The 18935-nt window shown below is 43.4% G+C and overlaps 1 protein-coding gene across 3 annotated transcripts in view; it reads right to left on the minus strand.

Annotated features, from left to right (window-relative positions):
* Nucleotides 1–1830: 1830 nt before the first annotated feature.
* The window catches only part of CGRRF1 (cell growth regulator with ring finger domain 1), a 107729-nt gene continuing 90624 nt past the window's right edge, over nucleotides 1831–18935 (minus strand). For all 3 annotated transcript variants that reach the window (XM_069208544.1, XM_069208543.1, XM_069208545.1), the window contains exon 6: nucleotides 1831–3253. In XM_069208544.1, coding sequence (XP_069064645.1) covers nucleotides 2900–3253 — 354 coding nt within the window. In that variant the 3' untranslated portion in view covers nucleotides 1831–2899. The remainder of the gene's footprint in view (nucleotides 3254–18935) is intronic.

Genomic DNA, 18935 nt, shown 5'->3' on the forward strand with positions numbered 1-18935 from the left:
TGTAATGGAGAGTCCAATTCCATCTCTGGGGAAGTGTTAAGACCATTAGCATTTCAGAGGTACAAATATAATCAATCATCAGCGTGTGGGGGAGAGGGAAGACAAATGACCTGCCTCCTCCTCATCCCCATCATGGGGAACATTCTGCAAGTCTTGTGTGGCATCTAAACCGAATAAGAGCTCAAGGCGCTGAAAATGTGGGCGCCTAGGTAGAGGCACTGCTCCTGGCTATACCTTAGTATTCATTTAATGAGGCACTGGACAAGATCTAGTTGAACTCTGCTCTATCAGACACTAGTGCCTGGGTCATATCTGAAACTGGCGCCTCAGGAGTCGGGACTGACATCAACCTGGCTAGAACCAGCATAACCTCTGGCAAAGGATTGGAAGTGCGACACGGTGGCAGTGTAGGGAAGGGTGGATGCTGCAGGGGGAAAGCTGGTACAGGAGCTGCCACATGAAGTCTAACTGGGGGCCTCGGCAGATTCAGGAAGCCCGAAGACACATCAGAGGTACTAGGAATCATCCAGGAAACCTGCAGGATTGCCTATTTGAAAGCCTTTTCCTGCTGAGCATTTGAGGGCCTGGGACATTTGTGGCCTAGCACATCAACTACAGTAGTGAGATGGAATTCAGCCTTCTGAGTATTGACTGCAATATTTTCCTGGAGCGGGAGCAACAGAGAAAGCATACCTGTCATGACTTATTGTGTTTTCACCATTTATCCTTAGCTTAGTCTTAGACTGACATGAGGATGGGAACCTGATCTGGGATTAATGTGGGAACTGGCCACCACCTTGGAAAATGAACAGCCTAATTTCTTACACTCAACAACATACACCTCTGTCTCCTGTTACCCGATAACCTTTGGGTAAATTAGTGAGTATCCGTAACACAACTTTGAATCATATTTGGTTTTGAGACACCACAGACTTCCTGCAGGTTCAAAACCTATATCTGCATCTAGCAGGTGCAGCATAGGATGAAGCCTCTGGTCAGTGGGGAGGCATCCCAATCACACTGTCACCAAAGGAGCATTACATCTTGGAAGTTCGTGAAGAACCAACATAGTTCAGGTGCAGAGACCCAGACCTCATCAAAGGGCACAGAAAAAAAAACATCTGACGTCAAAATGCAGCAGTGTAGCCTATATACGGATCCTCACCATCACTTTAGGAGCCAGTATGAGGCCACCGCAGAGTCCTTCAGCACCACATACAGGTGCACTGGAGCAACTGCTAGATAAGGTTTCTGGATCCAGTCTGGTGCCTGGGGAAATGTAAAAGGTGGTGATCAGGTAGAAGTATTCATCAGGAAAAAAAAATCTATTTACTTCTTTTTTAAGAGAAGAATTACCTCTAAAGCATGCAGAGGTACCAGAGGAAAACGCTTTACTTGTCGGTGGTCTTTTATTTGATTGGACAACCATCAAAAGACACTTACAGTTGTTCTGTACATAAAATTAGAAAATAGCAAATAAACAACTACTAAAAAATACAAATCTTTCAAATAGAGGCATTTGCTGGGCGTTGCTGCCTTAATTAACAATTTCTAAAATGGCTGCTCTAGGTCCTCAGGGTTTGCATGTTGATGTCTTGTTACAGGCCTACGCCTAACTGATACAGATGGCGAAAAAAACACCACTTACAACAGTCTGAACAGTTCGCAGACTCTTTTGGTGTAACACGTTTACACTTCAGCGCAAACAAAACATACATATGTGCACAATGCAAACAACAAACCTTGTAGTTAGCAGATACACAGTAAAAATGCAGGAAACGTTACATAAATACAAATTGACACGCTGCTCTTTTTTTTATATTTAATAAATTAATAATACTTACTTCAAATGCACCATTAGCATTATTTAATGTAAATCAAGTGTTTTCAGCCGGTTAAGTGACCAAGGGTCTCAGCATGACAGTAACTCGCTGAGATCTTTTGTGCACGTAAATTAACCCATAGGGCCTGACTCACAAAGGTAAACGTACACTTTTGTGAATGTGTAGGACTGTTTGCTATTCACAGAGGTATTTTACTTTTAGTATCCTGACAACTGCAGTGTCTCCGAACATAAAAATATAGGACATTCTTATCTTTTTATGTGCGGAGACTTCACAGTAGTAAAAATAGTACTAGTAAATAAAATACCTTTGTTCTTACAAAAGTGTAAGATTACCTGTGAGAATCAGGCCCTAACTATGTAAAATCCTTACCTGTGGATGGACATTCATAGATTAATGAATGTTTGTGCCCGCATTCCGATTGTACGCCACACATTCCACAATAGCCAGCCTCCTACCAAGGGCAGGGCAAAGTATGTTCCAGGGTGGCGAAAAATGGCTAGGAATATCCAGAAACTGGTAGGTTTGCGATATATGCACACCCTTTAAGTCCTAACCCACCCAGGAGAGTTAATCCTGCAAAGGCCCTCTCGGGATGGGAAAGGATAGGTTACTTACAGCCCCCCTTTATATGGGCGTTGAAGGATTCCTCAACAGAGAACATTTTTACGTGTGGACAAACAAAAATGAGAAAAGTGCTTTTTGTCAGGTCCACCACATATATGAGTACATACAGAGAATTAGAAATACGGGTGGAAATCTACATTTTCGATACCTTTTCACGAATACTCCTATGGGGTTTATGAAGTCAGATGTACATGCAAATGAAATCTATCTAATCTGTAGGTATTCATCTACAACACAGATGTAAGCATAATTGTGTGACTCAGGCACGACAATAGCACTGGTGCCCCTGCATGCTGAAACAATATGTACAACCTCTGATAACACAATTTTCAACTTCTTAACAAAACCTTTGAACAATATCAATGGCCAGAGTCCGTCTCTTATGCTTTACAATACTTAAGAGTCCACAGTGACACCTCCCCATTAACCTAATAATGCGCAGTGTTGTCTTCTGTATGCCTGCCTTCCGAGTTAATGGCTGTCGTTGCTTCGGCCGGACTGTAGAGTGAGAATGATTCTTGAACGAACTGCCTGCACATGGGGCACTGCTGAAAATACTGTATACAGCCGTTGCATAAACACGCGTGCCTGCATGGTAAAAGTACCCAGTTGACCCTTCCATTTTGGCAAACAACGCAGTCTTTTCCAGCCTCTTCTGAGGTCTCCGAGCCATTCTCAGTTCGTTCCAGATTCCCACCAACGTCTGAGTCCATGTTTGATTCTTTGGAAACTGAGGTACTGGAGGGCAGTGTGGGGTTGGCGTCAGCAGACATGAACAGTTGCTGAGGAAATACAAAGCAAACAGCACAGTTGGGTTAGCTAATGATTACTTCGAAACAGGGAAATTAAATGTAAACTAAGTTTCGGTGCACTCAGGCCCTCGGCTTCAGCTGTGGGGGAACACTGGGAGGTAATACCGCCGCTTAAATGCACAGGTAGGTAATAACGCCTGCTTAAATATACCAGGAGCAGTGGCAGCCCGTCCTTTAGGGCGGAGAGGCCACGCCCCCCACCTTTTGCCCCTCATGAAGAGTGTCTGTCAGGCTGAAAAAAGGCCAGTCTGACAGACACTCTTCATTTTCAACTCACACAGCCAGGAGTGAGACGTGCGATTTGCCCATACTCCTGGATGCCTGAGCTAAACTTTGCTGGGCTGAGGAGGCCACAGCTCCTATGGGCGTGACCTCCTTGGCTCAGCAAAGGTGCCTCAAGGCCCTCCCCTGGGTGACGAGGAAAGCGTCACCCTTTGACTTCTACCTGGGCGCTTCAGGTTTAAGCCCTGAAGCGCACGTCAATCAGTGACACTTCGTCACAGAGTGGGGTGGGGTCAGCAGTCTCACTGACCCCATCCCACTCTGTGACGAGGCTGGGACTGCTGCCTACCCTCATTGGCTGACCTAAGGTCAGCCAATGAGGGAAGGCAGCAGTCCCAACCCTCCTGGGACCTGGAGGCTGAAGGTAAGTGTGTGTGTGTGTGTGATGTTTTACATTGAATGTTTGGTGCGCGCGTGCATGTTTGAGTGTTGTTAATGGATGTGCGTGCGTGTCTGTGTGTGAAAGAATGTGTGTGTGTGATCTTTTAAAATTAATGTTTGGTGCATACGTGCATGTTTGAATGTTATGAGTGTTAATGGATGTGCGTGCGTGTGTGAAAGAATGAGTGTGTGTGTGATGTTTTGAGATGAATGTTTGGTGCGTGCGTGCATGTTTGAATGGTATGAGTGTTGTTAATGGATGGGAGGTAATACCGCCTGCTAAAATAAACGGGGATGTAATACTGCCTGCTAAAATATACTGGAAGGTAATACCACCTGCTAAAATACGCAGGGAGGTAATACTGCCTGCTAATACACACTGGGAGGTAATACTACCTGCCAGAACACACAGGGAGGTGATACCACCTGCTAAAATACATGGAGAGGTAATACCCTCTGCTAAAAGACACTGAGAGGTAATACCGCCCGCTTAAATACACAGGGAGGTAATACTGCCTGCTAGCATACACTGGGAGGTAATACCCCCTGCTAGAATACACTGGGAGGTAATATTGCTTGCTAACATACACCAGGAGGTAATATCGCCTGCTAGAATACACTAGGAGGTAATACTACCTGCTAACATACACTGGGATTTACTATTGCTTGCTAACATACACCGGGAGGTAATAACGCCTGCTAGAATACACTGGGAGGTAATACTACCTGCTAAAATACACTGCGAGGTTATACCGCCTGACACAATACACTGGGAGAAATTACCGCTTGCTAAAATAAACGGGGTTGTAATACTGCCTGCTAAAATGTACTGGGAGGTAATACCGCCTGCTAAAATACATGGAGAGGTAATATCACCTGCTAAAATAAACCAGGAGGTAATACCGCCTGCTAGAATACACTGGGAGGTAATACTGCTTGCTAACATACACCCGGAGGTAATACCGCCTGCTAGAATACACTGGGAGGAAATACTGCCTGCTAAAATACACTGGGAGATTATACCGCCTGACAATATGCTGGGAGAAAATACCGCCTGCTAAAATAAACAGGGATGTAATACTGCCTGCTAAAATACACAGGGAGGTAATACTGCCTGCTAAAACACACTGGGAGGTAATACCACCTGCTAAAATACATGGAGAGGTAATACCACCTGCTAAAATACACAGGGTGGTAATACAGCCCTGCTATAACACACTGGGAGGTAATACTGTCTGCTAAAATATACTGGGATGTAATTCTGTCTACTAAAATACACTGGGAGGTAATGCCGCCTGCCCAAATACTGATACCGCTCAATGCAGTTTCTCCGGATACCAAGTCGTGCAGGTAAGAAAGGGGGTAACATGCAGATTCTGATTTAACGCATGGTGATATCGCATATTTTCCTTCATCCCTACCTGCAAACACCGAAATATGGACCATCTTTCCCTAGACAAACTTTACTTTACTTGTTATTACCTGGCAACATTTTCGTAGGGAAAACTTAAGCATCCAACAGATATTTATACAAGGTTTGGGTGTATCCCGATTTTACATTTACAGATTGAAAGGCTTAGTATAATCGTAAGCCTTTTTGTTGTTTGCAAAATCGTGATCTGGTTCATAAAAAAATCTCAATATTAATTTATAAAAATCAATACTAATTTATTCCATTTCCAACAAATGCAGTCCAGTAATGTTTCAATAAACCCCGTTTAATTCACCCCTCTACCAAAATCAATGCATGCATTCATCAGTGAATAATTTGTAAAAAGGATTTAAGTGGCAGTTCCCTTGTCAAGAGGCCACTGCAGCTTGCACCACCCATTATCCCTACCAGCGCTGTCAGTGACAGCACCAACACAACTACTAACCGTAAGTGTGACAATTCAGACTTGTAAAATACATGAACAAGCATTTGCAATTCAAAGGGTCTCACGTTTGCTCGGGTTACAGCTATTAGAGTTATAAATTCCTAACTGGACTTTTCTTGCCACATAAATTGAAAATGAAAAGTAACGCAATTGACACCAGCAAGTCAATTCAAAGCACCACGGCCACCATGTGTGTCACGCAGGGAGCCAATAACTCTCACGCTCAATGTCTAGAAAGGACCGCGTCTGGGATGAAAGGCAAACCGAAATTGGAGGAGGGCCCATCACACGCTATAACAAAAGGAAGCGTGACATAGTGTGATGGCCAACAACAATGTTCACTTAGTGAAATCGCCTGAGAGGGAACTCAGCAAACAAAGGAGAAACATTTCATAAAATGCACAAATAAAAATGAAGCATTTAAGACAAGCACAACAAAGAATGAATAGCAAGAGTGGGAGTGGTTAAAAGCCCACAGAGAGCTTGCGCTCAACCCTAAAAATGATTAATATGTGACGCCCAAGCTATTCTTATAGATTTTGGTGGCAGCTATTAGTCAATTTTAATGTATATTGAATTATTATACAGCTATGGTTGTGTTCATCACAAAATAAGACACACAGCGCCAGAATATGGCAGGCTGTCATAAATTCCGGATCTGACAAAGTGCCGGTGGCTGGGCACTAGAAACCACCAGCTCAAATTAACCATTGGATTCAGTATATTTAATATGCACCTTAGTGTGGCAAGCACTGTGTAGGTTTTTGACCCTAAATTTGCAGAGGATTAGCTCATGAAATTGGTGTGCGAGACTAGGTGCTCCTTAGGCTGGGTTTGGTTTGGAATAATCTTTGTTTGGTTGTGCTGTGGTCTCACTCTGCCAATCTGCTCATGTATGAGCACCTTCTAGAACTCCACAGAATACATCCACAGTCAGTGAGATTGCTTTGCCTCTTGTGTACACTGACCACTCCTACAGAGAGTATGGAAGGCTGGAAACTCCTTGGGGAGCCCTGTATAAGAGTTTGCTGTGGGTCCTGTTATGTGGCTGCATGGGTGGCCTCCAGACCTTGAAGGAAGGCTCATAGAGGCCAGCCAGAAAAGAACATGGGTCTATGAACTTCTTCATTTTTTTTATTTGCTGCTGGAAAACCAAAACAAACATTGCAAAGCCAACAGATTTTCCTTTAGGACCTGTTGGGTTTGACAATGGTTTTAAACATTGCTGCACAGTATACTTGAAAATCTGCAGCATGGCTATAGAAAAAAGTAAATGAAAGCTCTGAAGCCGCAGGCTTATTTTTGTAGCTGTAATTTGTGGTCCAGGGTCAATGTTAAACCTGCCTTTATTCAGGAATAAAAAAAACTAGAGTGAAGAATCGAATAATTAGGTGGTCCTAGTCTAAACAGGGACAATTTGGCTGAGTCTAAAAGAAACATGCAAAATTGCCCTCATCAATCAGAGAGGGGTCTACTTGCCACACCGTTCCTGTTGCTTCACATGATACCTATATTCTTCTGGAGTAATCACATCTGATGAGATAGGTATGAATGTGCATCACTTTATGTGTTAATGAAAACTATTTAATAAAGGAACGCCTCACGCCGTTGAAGGGCCGAGGCATACGTGAGTTGGGCACTGTGGAGCTCTATCCTTGAGGTGCCTGCATATGGATTAGGGACACAGGTTTAAAGGATACAAAACACAAGTGCAAGCAGGAGCCTCTTCTTATGACCTGGATGCCTCCCCGATTAAGACCTGTGATCCTAGTGCTTCTATCTTGAGAGGACAATGTATTTTCTTCACGAGACAAAGTAGTAAAGAAGGTATAAGTAGAACTGAAAGTGAAGAAATTGACAGCTTTGACATTCATATGAAAGTGTGGTTGTGGGCTGTGTGGAGGGCACAGAGGATATAGCCACTGCCCCCACATTGGAGTGGGGGGACCCAGGGTACAAGGGGGGAGGGTTGAGAACATTTCTTGAGCACCTCCATGTTTATCAGAGCCATTTTCTCTGTCCCTCTCCTCGTATATCACCGTGGGGACAGAAGGTAATTGTGTTACAGGTGTTTTTATGGACTCCCATGCTGTGCTGCAGTGTCTCAGTGAGGCAGCACAGCAAGTCGTAAAGAAAGGGAAAGCAGCATCTGAGAAGACCCTCAGCTGACGAGAAACTCAGAGATTTCCCCTTAACTTCAAACCAAACTTTTGAAAAGGAGAGGGGTTATTTAATGAAAACACGTTTGCACTATTTTCATTTCAACTGTAAAAAAATTTGGCAAAACACTGATGCTATTTCAACTTTAAAAAAAAGCCATGCCTGCTTTCTTTTTAGTTTTATATTGTAGAAAAGTATTTTTATGGATCTATGGGCGCCTCGCCACCACCTTCCCTTCTGTCTTGTAGACACATATTTACTCCTATTAAGTTCTGGTTTTATAATTTACTTTGGGGAACTTTGAGGTCTGTTTTTACTTTTATGGCTACAAAACTAGAAGTCCAGAATGCAACCAACTGAGCACAGAGGAGTTCGAGCCACACAAAGCTTGAACCAGGATTTAGCCAGATGCCTGGCTTTGGCTCAGCTTAGGGACCCCTTGAAACCTCGAGCCCAAATGAGCTGAGCCTTTGCTGGAAACGATGAAGCCTTATGGATACAAGTGCCGACCATGTCAGATGAGGAAACAGGTACGAATCCCAGCCACAACTTGATATCATGTGAACCCTGGCAAATCTTACAGAGCCCAGAGTCTGTATTTTGTGAAGAGCTCTTAATGTCTTTAGGCAAGGCTTTACCTATGTACCATTGTCCAAGATAAAATGTGGCTTCTGCCTGCCACCTGCGGTCTTATTTCATGTTGTAAGAATTACAGACAAAGCATTAACCACTGACGTCACAAAGAGGTATCCATCTAAGTGCCTGACTTATACAGTGTGAAATAGGAAAATCTGGGATCAAACCCAGCTTCACTGCTTGACCAAACTGGGTGATACTAGGGAAGGACTGAAACCCCTTTTTGTTCATTATGCACCTTAGTCGATGCAACTTTGCAGTATCACTTGTATGTTTGTCAAAAGTTACTTTTTATTGTTTTCAAAATATGGTCACGAAATAGATGATCGCCCAGCTTTTGACCTGTCCTTAGTACTTGTGACCCCCACACACAATGAGGCAACCAATCAAACTATGAGGCAACCGTCACAAAGGTCACACATGCCCTATCCCCTCTGCCCTTTTATTTAGACTCCACAGATTTGCCCCTTCTCCGTGTTCTCACCTGCCTGTTCCCCACAGCTTCAAAGAGTCCTGTGCCACTGAGGAAAAAAAGAGGGGGAAGCTGTTTGCTGCCTTCTGTTTACTGCCTGCAACCTGCCTTAGATATGAACCAGGACCTCCACACACCATCCACTGACTGGCAGCCCCAGGATCTGGATCATCTGGGCCCCAACGTTCTGTTCAGCAACATCCTTACCAAGTTTCCCAGGTCCATGAACTCTGAGCTTCACCAGCAGATGCCTTTTTCATCGAACTCAAGGACTTGTAGTCTTGTTTATTTCATTATAAAACCAAAAATTCAAAGAAAGAAAAATCCCTACTGGAGCAGTTCCTCATGCATGGACCTGGGAAACTTGGTAGATATACACCACTACACCGCTTGCCACATCAAAGCTCAGCTTACACTGAAAAAGAAGACGATACATGTAGCGCCCAGCCTGATACCCACGGACTGCCACTGCCAGATACGAGATTATGTAACCATGTACACACCAACGTGTTAAGTTTAAACAGAGACAGAAATGCAGCACCTGTTTAAACTTCACCGCACACACCTTAGTGAAAAGTAAATGCAAGCTAAACTAATCTGTGGGAAATGAATTGTTTGGCAGGAAAGCTTAGCTGTTGTAAAATGATTGTTGCTGATATTTGTGTGTATAACTGGTTGGTGAACTGGCTTATGTGCTTATAGACCTATTAACCTGGGAGAGAAAGCATTGTGGATATGTAGGCCAGTTTAAAAAATTTATTGCACACACTGAATGATCGGCTGTACACAGTAGAAAATAGGATGCCACAAAATATGCAAAAGACTTAGAGGGAAATATACTAACACTTTTAGCTAGGATTGCACCACAAAGGTTAAACAAATTTATAATGCAAAGTAGTGCTACATGTTACTTTGCTGTAAGGGGACAGTCCACTGGCCGTAAAGGGGCATTCCCATGCAGCCACCCAAGGTTTAGGACTTAGGAAAAGAGATAGGACTTCGTGTAAAAAATGTATGCTTCCTCGAGGCAGCCGTAAAGTTTGAGAAAAGTTTTCTTTTCTCTCGATTATCAAACTTTACATGCGTACGGCACCTTACAGCAAACACACAAAGTAGAAAAAGTGTTAAAGTGTTGCCATCAACTCCACAACCCATGCTTGACATCACAATAATTTCAACGCTTGCTTTATTGCAGACTACAAATTATAATAAAGCGTACTTGCAAAAAGTGACTACATGCCTTCCTTTCTAATTCACTTCTGAACTATGCAATTGTATACATTTATCAGCGCCTGCAGCTCGCAGGTCATATGCACTTTGAACAGGGTCCCCAAGCCTGTCCCTGTCTCCTCCAGAAAGGCAGTGACTCTTACACCCCTGCATGAAAATAGCTGTGAGACCAGCGTGTGCCAGGATCATAAAGATGCAAATATGTTTGGGGAGACAGGCCTCTCATCGTTGTTATCAGGATTACAGACTTTTCATCCTACATTCTTCAATCAGGTAGCATAAGGCAGACTCTTGCAATTGTAAAAGCCAGGATTTGGTTCTCTGGCAGCTGAACCTGTTGAAGAGTCAGGGTTTGAATGAGACATGGACTGACATTTACAAGATCCCGACATTTAGGTGCCAAGCCACTTGCAGAGATAGTCGTGGAAGAAAGAAACAGAGGCCAAGGTGTGCTGGGCCACTGTATGGTGGGAACGCTGTGTCCACAATAGCCAAATCTGAAAGCCCAGCAGATGATGCACGATGGCGAATGAACAGCACTCGGCAGGCCTTTGTTCTCTTGGGCACTGGCACAACCATGATAAAGATACTATGTGCAGTTTCGGGCAACACTCAACGCTGCAGCTGGACAAACAGCGGAAAGTACAGAAGGCATATGAATGGACATGAATAAGTGATACTACGTAACAGCTCAGGTCTGCAAACGAACGAAGAGAGCTGCAACCGTAAACGAATGCACTAGTCTGATGTACATATGGCTGCAGTTATGGTTCATCCAGTTTGTACACAGAGGTAAATGCTGTTAAACGTGCGCACAAATGAACCATGTCAAAACTGAGTGAGCCTGCGTACAATAAAAGCTGTTGCTTCTAGATCACTCACACACTGCCAAGCCCACACCTCTTTACATGAATGAGTCCACTCAAGTACTGCCAGGCCTAGAGCTCTTTGCATGGATGCCACTGTCTCTGGGTCACTCAAGTACTGCCAAGCCTAGAGCTCTTCGCAGGAATCGCGCTGGGTCTAGCCTACTCAAGTACTGTTACACTCAGAGCTCTTTGCATGAACGGCCCTGGTCTAGGCCACTCAAGTACTGCCACACGCAGAGCTCTTAGCATGAATGCCCGTGTGTCTAGGCTATTCAAGTACTGCCATACGCAGAGCTCTTCGCAGGAATGGCGCTGGGTCTAGGCTACTCAAGTACTGCCACACGCAGAGCTCTTAGCATGAACGGCCCTGTGTCTAGGCCACTCAAGTACTGCCACACACAGAGCTCTTTGCATGAACAGCCCTGTGTCTAGGCCATTCAAGTTCTGCCACATGCAGAGCTCTTTGCATGAATGCCCATGTGTCTAGGCCATTCAAGTACTGCCACACACAGAGCTCTTTGCATGAATGCCCGTGTGTCTAGGCTATTCAAGTACTGCAACACGCAGAGCTCTTTGCATGAATGCCCGTGTGTCTAGGCTATTCAAGTACTGCTACACGCAGAGCTCTATGCATGAACAGCCCTGTGTCTAGGCCACTCAAGTACTGCCACGTCCAGAGCTCTTTGCATGGATGGAGCTGTTTTTAGGCCACCAAAGTACTGCCACACCCTGAGCTCTTTGCATAGATGGCGCTGTGTCTAAGCCACTCAAGTATTGCCACGCCCAGAGTTCTTTGAGTGGATGGCACTGTGTCTGGGCCACACAAGTACTACCAAGCCCAGAGCTCTTCGCATGCTGGCTAGGCCACCCAACTACTGCCACGCGCTGTGCATAGGCCACTCAAGTACTGAGGAAAACCATAATTAATTTCTGTTGCTTCCAACCATAGATTAAGCAAGAATAGCAAGTTCATATAATCATGTCTTGCAGTTTAATGTCGCTCCCATGATCTAAAAAGCCCTGAGGAAGCATGCCAATCATAACTTCAGCAACTTTTTTATTACTTTATAATTTTTTACTATCCTATTCCCAGAAGTAGATTGGGACACTATGTTCACATTACACCTGCTTTCAGGAAGTTAGGTCCTCCTGAGAAGCATCTTTGGCACAGAGGACAAAAAACAAAAACCTTTTATTTGAGACTTTTCCTTTGGGATAAGATACGATGCTGGAGATGAAATCAACTCCTGCATATCTTTCAGAAGCAGTTGGAGACCATCACCAGCCTTGAATCACTGTCTTTGGTTGGGGATATTCACGGTTCTTCAGTAGATCCAAAGATGGAAAAACGTATATATTTTTTCCTGGCAGTAGCACTGAGAGTAGAGATTTCTGTCCCACAGGAATCAAGTTATTTGTCACCTGTGTTGCCTTAGCAGGCCGACACCAGTAAGATCTGGGGTTGCTCGTGTCCCATCTGAAAGGGATCTTTATCTGAAAGTTTGGGCTGCACTTTTCCTTTGTAAACAAAGCTAAGGATGGGTTGCATATACCTGGTCTTCATTTAGAGAGAGGCAGTGTGTGACTAATGACGGACTGGAATGAATTCCAAGCGATTGTCAGTGGCTATAATTAAGTCAAGCATTTCTTTAATCACTGTTGTTATGGCTAGTTTAGGGTCATGGGAGGTGCTAGAATGAAAGTTAATTATTTGGGGAGGGCCATTTTGCAGTTAGGGTGAGCGTATACATAAAGGTTAGGTCTAGGGTCAGATTTAGGTTTAGACCAGAGCCAGGATAACTATTAGAGTAAACGTTTAGGACTCCTGTAAGGATTAGGATTGGGTCTAGGACAAGGTCAGGTTGGTATAAGAGTACTGTTTTGTAACAAGGCTGTGGTCAGGTTCAGCATAAAGTTCTGGTAAGATTCAGGTAAAGGTTAGGAACATGCTAGGGAGAGGTTCAGTTTTAGTGAGGGTAGGATTTTTGCTAGGATCAAAGATAATGGGCAGGGCTAATTTTAGATTTTTATGTATTTCTAAAAAATATTTAAAAACAATACATTTATATATTTTAAAATAATGAATTCTAAAAGGGAGGATACCTTGAAAATCAACATTGCTATTCAATGTAAATGATTTCAATCAGAATAGGTATCACTGAAATGTCCATTTTCCTTTTGACAATAGCTGTTTTCCTGGAAACACCCCTATGAATAAATTTATGTACATATATAGTCACTGAAGAAAAACACAAAAATTAAAGTGACCTTATAGTTAGGTAAAATTGCCAATTAATACATACCGTTTTAAACAAACAAAACCACTAAAATTCACCAGTAAATATATCTTGTGCCCTGAAGTAACTATAATTCTGTGGCCAAGCCCTGTACCCAATCCCTGCAGCACATGTCTGACTATGTGATGCAACAATATAAAGGGTGTCATTTTGAGTAAGGTAGACCTACTGACTTTGTCAAAGGGGAACACCAACATTATAATCAGATGCATTTTTTATAAATGCGCACATTGCAATTTTAATAAAAGTGCTAAAATATTTTCAGGAGAACTTTACTAATAAAAATATCAACATGACTTTGAGTCTTTTTATAACACTTTTCAGGCCCCAAAATTCAACCCTAGGATCCACCACAAAGGTTCCCTGCACACTCCAGCGGAAGAGCATACACACTCAGCTTGGAGTGCTTTAAAAATATGGTAATATCTCCTGAGGTCATGGATCCAATGATCTAGGGTATATTATATATTTTTTTCTTCTCTGGAGCATGGACCAAGTACTGATTGCTTCTTATTGATTGGGGTCCTTCCACTGCTGGCTCCATGACTGAAGGACTATTTTCAGCTTGCACAGTCATCCTTGTTGCTTCCACTCCACAACATGGTTAAAAGACATTGACAAAGCCAATAGTTTTGAAATAAGCGAGACCTACTGGCTTTGCTAATGCCTGTTTTTATCTTTTATTGCCCCTTACCACCAGGCTATTCCTTGCAGTGACAGACAGTAAAAAAAGCCATTCCACTGCCAACTCTAAATAGAGTTTTCACCACTGGCCATCGAAGGAAGTTTTACACAAATTAACTAAATTTTACTCCATTGGTGTAAACATGGCTGCCTACCTGCCTCAAAAATGAGCGGGCAGAACAACAGTTTGTTGGGATTGGGAACACTGTCCTTGATATGGTGGAGAACCCTGTCCACCAAACTCTAATCAGGCCAAAGTATTTGTTTTTTAGTACAGTATACCCTGAATGTTCCAGCCTTTGTACAAATCCAGATCAATCTGGGGTCTCTGTTGTGCAGCAAAGAGATTATTTGTATGCTAATTAGGCATTATAAGGGACATTTTATAGGGTGATGTGACATAAAAGATGTAAGATGTTTTACTTTGAAGCATTGTTTGTTGTTGTGAGGAGGTATGGGGTTGATTCCGAAAGTGCCAGAGTAGGTTTCAATTTTTAGCTCTCCTCTAGAAACCGCTTTAGCTGGCATCCATTTACAGACGTATTTTATCATACTGTAATACTTTAATAAGTCAGCTCACTTCAAACAATTGTTTTTTTGTGTTCTCCCTCTTCTCTGACTTGAGACATTGTCAATCACTTCTTTGATAAGCCTACAGACGACAGGCACTCTTACCCCATTCTGTGGACTGTTTCAGTGTCCCTCCACCTTCTATGAAGGAGTCCTTCCATTGCACTGCATAATGGACTATTTTGCTCAGACCTCTTCTCTCTCTCCTTGCCACAGCCTTAACCCTACACTCCTGCTTTCTCCCCTACCATGCTCCTCTGACCGTGTCCAGCGCTCCACTCATCCACCCCACTCTCTCTCACCTTGCTTTCTTGACTTTATTATTTTTTTCTGCTAGGACTCAGAAGCTTTACATTGATACCTGGCAACCTGCTTGTGATTACATCTGCAGCATACCCTACATAATGTATTGCTGATTTACAGTTCGAAAATGCCCGCCTGCCATCTTGAAACAGTAAATTAATAATCAAGTACAACAAAAAAAGAACAGTCTAAGATGGACGCCAACGTGAGTGCACACATGCTCACGATTGGCCATCTTGGAATGATTTTGTTGTGCTTTATGAGGCTTTTTTCCAATCATTTTTCCGCATACACAATGGTAATAACAAACCGGTAGAAGAGGAGAGCTACTGCCTTTGCCAATGGTTGGTATGATAACGTGCTAGCAATGTGCAGGTTGGAGTTGATTAAAAGTTTTGAGGGTTGGAGACGTGAAGACTTTATATAATGTTTCAATGAGTAACAAAAATAACTTCTGTAATGGGTATGTGTATGTTCAAATGTGCAGTACAATCATTTTTAAAGTATTTTTATTGATTTGTAAACACTGACAAACCGTGCACCAATTGTTACGACTCTGTCGTCTCATTTCCAGGGGGCGCTGTAAGGGGACTGTCAGAAGCCTGGGAATCACCTTGAACACCTATCTAGAGTCCCTTGCTGACTCCTGTTTGTTTCTCTTTTCTCCATGGTACACTTGTGTAGGACTACATTTGCTTCTTGGGACTGCAAATCCCATAATGCACAGCTTGGTAGTCAGGAAAACCAGGATTCTGTTTCCCATTGTTTTCAATGGGAGAAGTCCAGTTGCTCCTTTTCACTGGATCCTCTCCTCCAGGACTTGCAAGTGTCCGAAACCACACACACCTGAAACCTCTCCTGTGCAGCCCAGCTTGGAACTGCTTATAAGCAGCCATTTCCTCAAGCTCCCCGTCGTGCATCGGACTTCGATTCCTTTGTGTTACAGACCCTTTGTCGGATGGTGTTCCAGTTTTGTTCCTGTTCCTGTTCTGTTCCAGCTTGATCCTGTTTCTCTGACCTGCTCCTGATTGTTCCAGCCAGAGTCTGCTCCCTTTCTCTTAGCCTTGTACCTGTTAGTTTCTTCCAGAGCCTGCTCCCTGTTTCTCTGTCCTGCTCCTGCCTTGTTTCAGCCTGAACCTTCTCTCTGTTTCCCAGTCCTGTTTACTGCTAATTTCCTACTCCCTGTATTCCAGCCCTGTCCTTGCCTGTTCCAGCCAGAGCCTGTTCTCAGTTTCCCAGTCCTGTCTGTTTGTCCCAGCCAGAAGTTTGCGCCCTGTTTTCAAGTCCTAGTCCCGCCTTTGCTTCAGCCTGAGCCTGTTCCTAGTTCTTGCCTCTGCCTCTTTGTTTGTTCCCTTCTGTTTCTTCTTGGTTCTTTGTGTCTGGTAAGTGTTCTATCAGTCTTCACCAGTGCATACGTGTCCTCCTGTGTACTGGGGTTGGCTCCTGGTTTCCAGGAGGCAATTCCAGCCCCCATCCTTGTCCAGTGTTATACATTGTATTTTGTGCCTAACAGTGACAGTGTGCTATTGCTGTTTTCTCAGGAATCGCCACTGTGTTTCCAGCTGGACCCACAAGAGCGTGTCCTGTGTATGTAAGTACTATCCTTGTTTGTGCTCTAGGGTCCAGAGACAGAATCACTTCTGCTGCCTCCTTTCTATGGGGCTGGCAGGGTGACTATCTGTAAGAGCAAACTGCACAGAGGCATTGAGATTCCCTGTCACTATGGGAGGTTCTGCGCCTTACTCTGTGTACAACCCCAGCGTGTTTGTCCACTAGTAATCCGTTTCTATTTGTTCACACAAGGGTTGCTCTGCTTTTACTTTCCTGTTTCCTGGGCCTGTCTATAGCTGTCCTTTCCGTGTATGCCTTTAGCTGCTCTTCTTCCCTAGTACACTATCTCTTTAGGATATTCGGTGACCTCAAGGGGTGTCCCAACCAGAGTCCTGATCAGACCCGTCCGAAACCATGACAGAATGCACGAACCAAACATTTCAAGCTCCCCTGGCAGTAAAGGCACACACAAACCTAAAGGGCTTTCCTATCATGTTAAGACACCCCTTTCTTAGCCTATACATTTTCTGAAATCCTCTAAAAAATACCTTAGTTTAAAGGATAGACTTGTTAAAGAAAACCATAACTTGCAAGTTCAGTACTATACTGAGTGCCTTGCTAATCTTTCAATGATAGACTATTATGTTATTTGTGGTTATGACCCCCAGTCCCTGTCTGTAGAAGAATTACAAGGACGTAATGAGTTTTTGCAGTATCTATTATCTGAAGCCAGTAAGAATGTTCGTAACTGTGGAAGTGCTTTTGCTACCTCTGTACAAGACACTCACACTCAAGAAAAACTGGTTAATTCCTTGCCTCATGCTAGTGCATCCCAAGTTCACCTCCAGTACTCTGCCAAAACAAAGAACCTTGACACTGTTCAAGAAGCCACACTAGGGATTCCCTTGTTTTCTGTTGAGTGCTTCAGCCCATCTAGGCCAGTTTCTCAGAATTCAAAGTGCAGTGCTGACTCTTATAAAGACCTATCAGTCCCTCAGAGCTTTCAAGTCAGCAGGCTAGACCCTGTATCTAAGGGATCAGTAAAGACTGTGGGATTCCTTAGTTCAACTCAAATGGCTTGTGCTCCTCCCAAATTGGATGACAGTACATCAGTCTCAATTCCTAAGTGTTGTGCTGACTCGTGTAAAGATCTACCAGTCCCTCAGTGCTTTCAAGTGAGCAGGATAGAACCTGTATCAAATGGATCAGTAAAGACTGTGGGATTCCTTAGTTCCACTCAAAATGCTTGTGCTCTTCCCAAACTGGATGATAATACACCAGTCTCAATCCCTAAAAGCTCTGCTAAACCCTTTTCTATTCTGAGTGGGTTTGATAACAATATGGACATAAACACACTAACAGAGCAGTTTTGGCAGATTAAAAGGCAGATATTGGACTTCTATGATGATTATGTTGTAACATACACAAGAAATCGTGCACGTGGGCTCTTTTCATCCACGCATATTTCGCTGTTGCCAGAACCAGACATTCTGTTTATCTGTAAGGTAAAAGAAGTAACAGAGCAGCTGATGGAAACTACTGCAAGGCAATTTGAAAACCTGAAAAAAGAAAATGATCACCAGCTTTGGCTTAAAGAACAGTATGCTACCTCATGTGCCTCTCCAAAGACCACTATAGAGCAGATTTTCCCTTCTATTAATGACAGTCAAAAGACAGCTCCGGTTATAAATATATCAGCCTCTTCTTCAGACTCTCTCTCAGCCTGTAGTTCTCCAGTGAAAAATCCTGTACAGTTGACTGAATCTCTGACATCTCTGAGAGATTTGACACCTCCTGATTCAAAGGATGGATCAGAGTCTTCAGAAGGAAGTGTCTCAGCCCCTCTATCAGAACAAATAAAGCCAAAGGAAGAAGAGAGTTCTGATGCAGACTCCAATAGCTGCACCTTAAGAAACCAAGATATGACTTTTCTGGAGATTAATGGCAAGTTGTGCAACAGTGTTGAAGAATCTGAATCTAGTGATGACAGTGGTTCCTGCCTTGCCGTGAACAAACCTGCAGATAGTGCTGTTCAAACGGCACACACACCAGAGTTTTCAGATTGTGGGGATACTCCTGCCCTTTCAAACAATATCATAGAATTTTCAGATAATGAAGAGACAGTTCCTGTTTCAAGTGAACTAATGGACTTTTCTGACCATGAAGAAATACCCGCAATTACTAAGAATGTAATGGACTTCTCAGAAACTTTAAAAATCTCTTCTGTGTCAAAGCAAACCGTGGAGATTTCAGACAAGGAAGAAAGCCAGGAATCTGAAACTGAACAGCCTGTCATAAGAAATGAGAGCCTTCTCCTAGAACAGGACACAGTTGCAGCCT

Source organism: Pleurodeles waltl, chromosome 9 (assembly GCF_031143425.1).
Source record: "Pleurodeles waltl isolate 20211129_DDA chromosome 9, aPleWal1.hap1.20221129, whole genome shotgun sequence".
NCBI lineage: Eukaryota > Metazoa > Chordata > Amphibia > Caudata > Salamandridae > Pleurodeles > Pleurodeles waltl.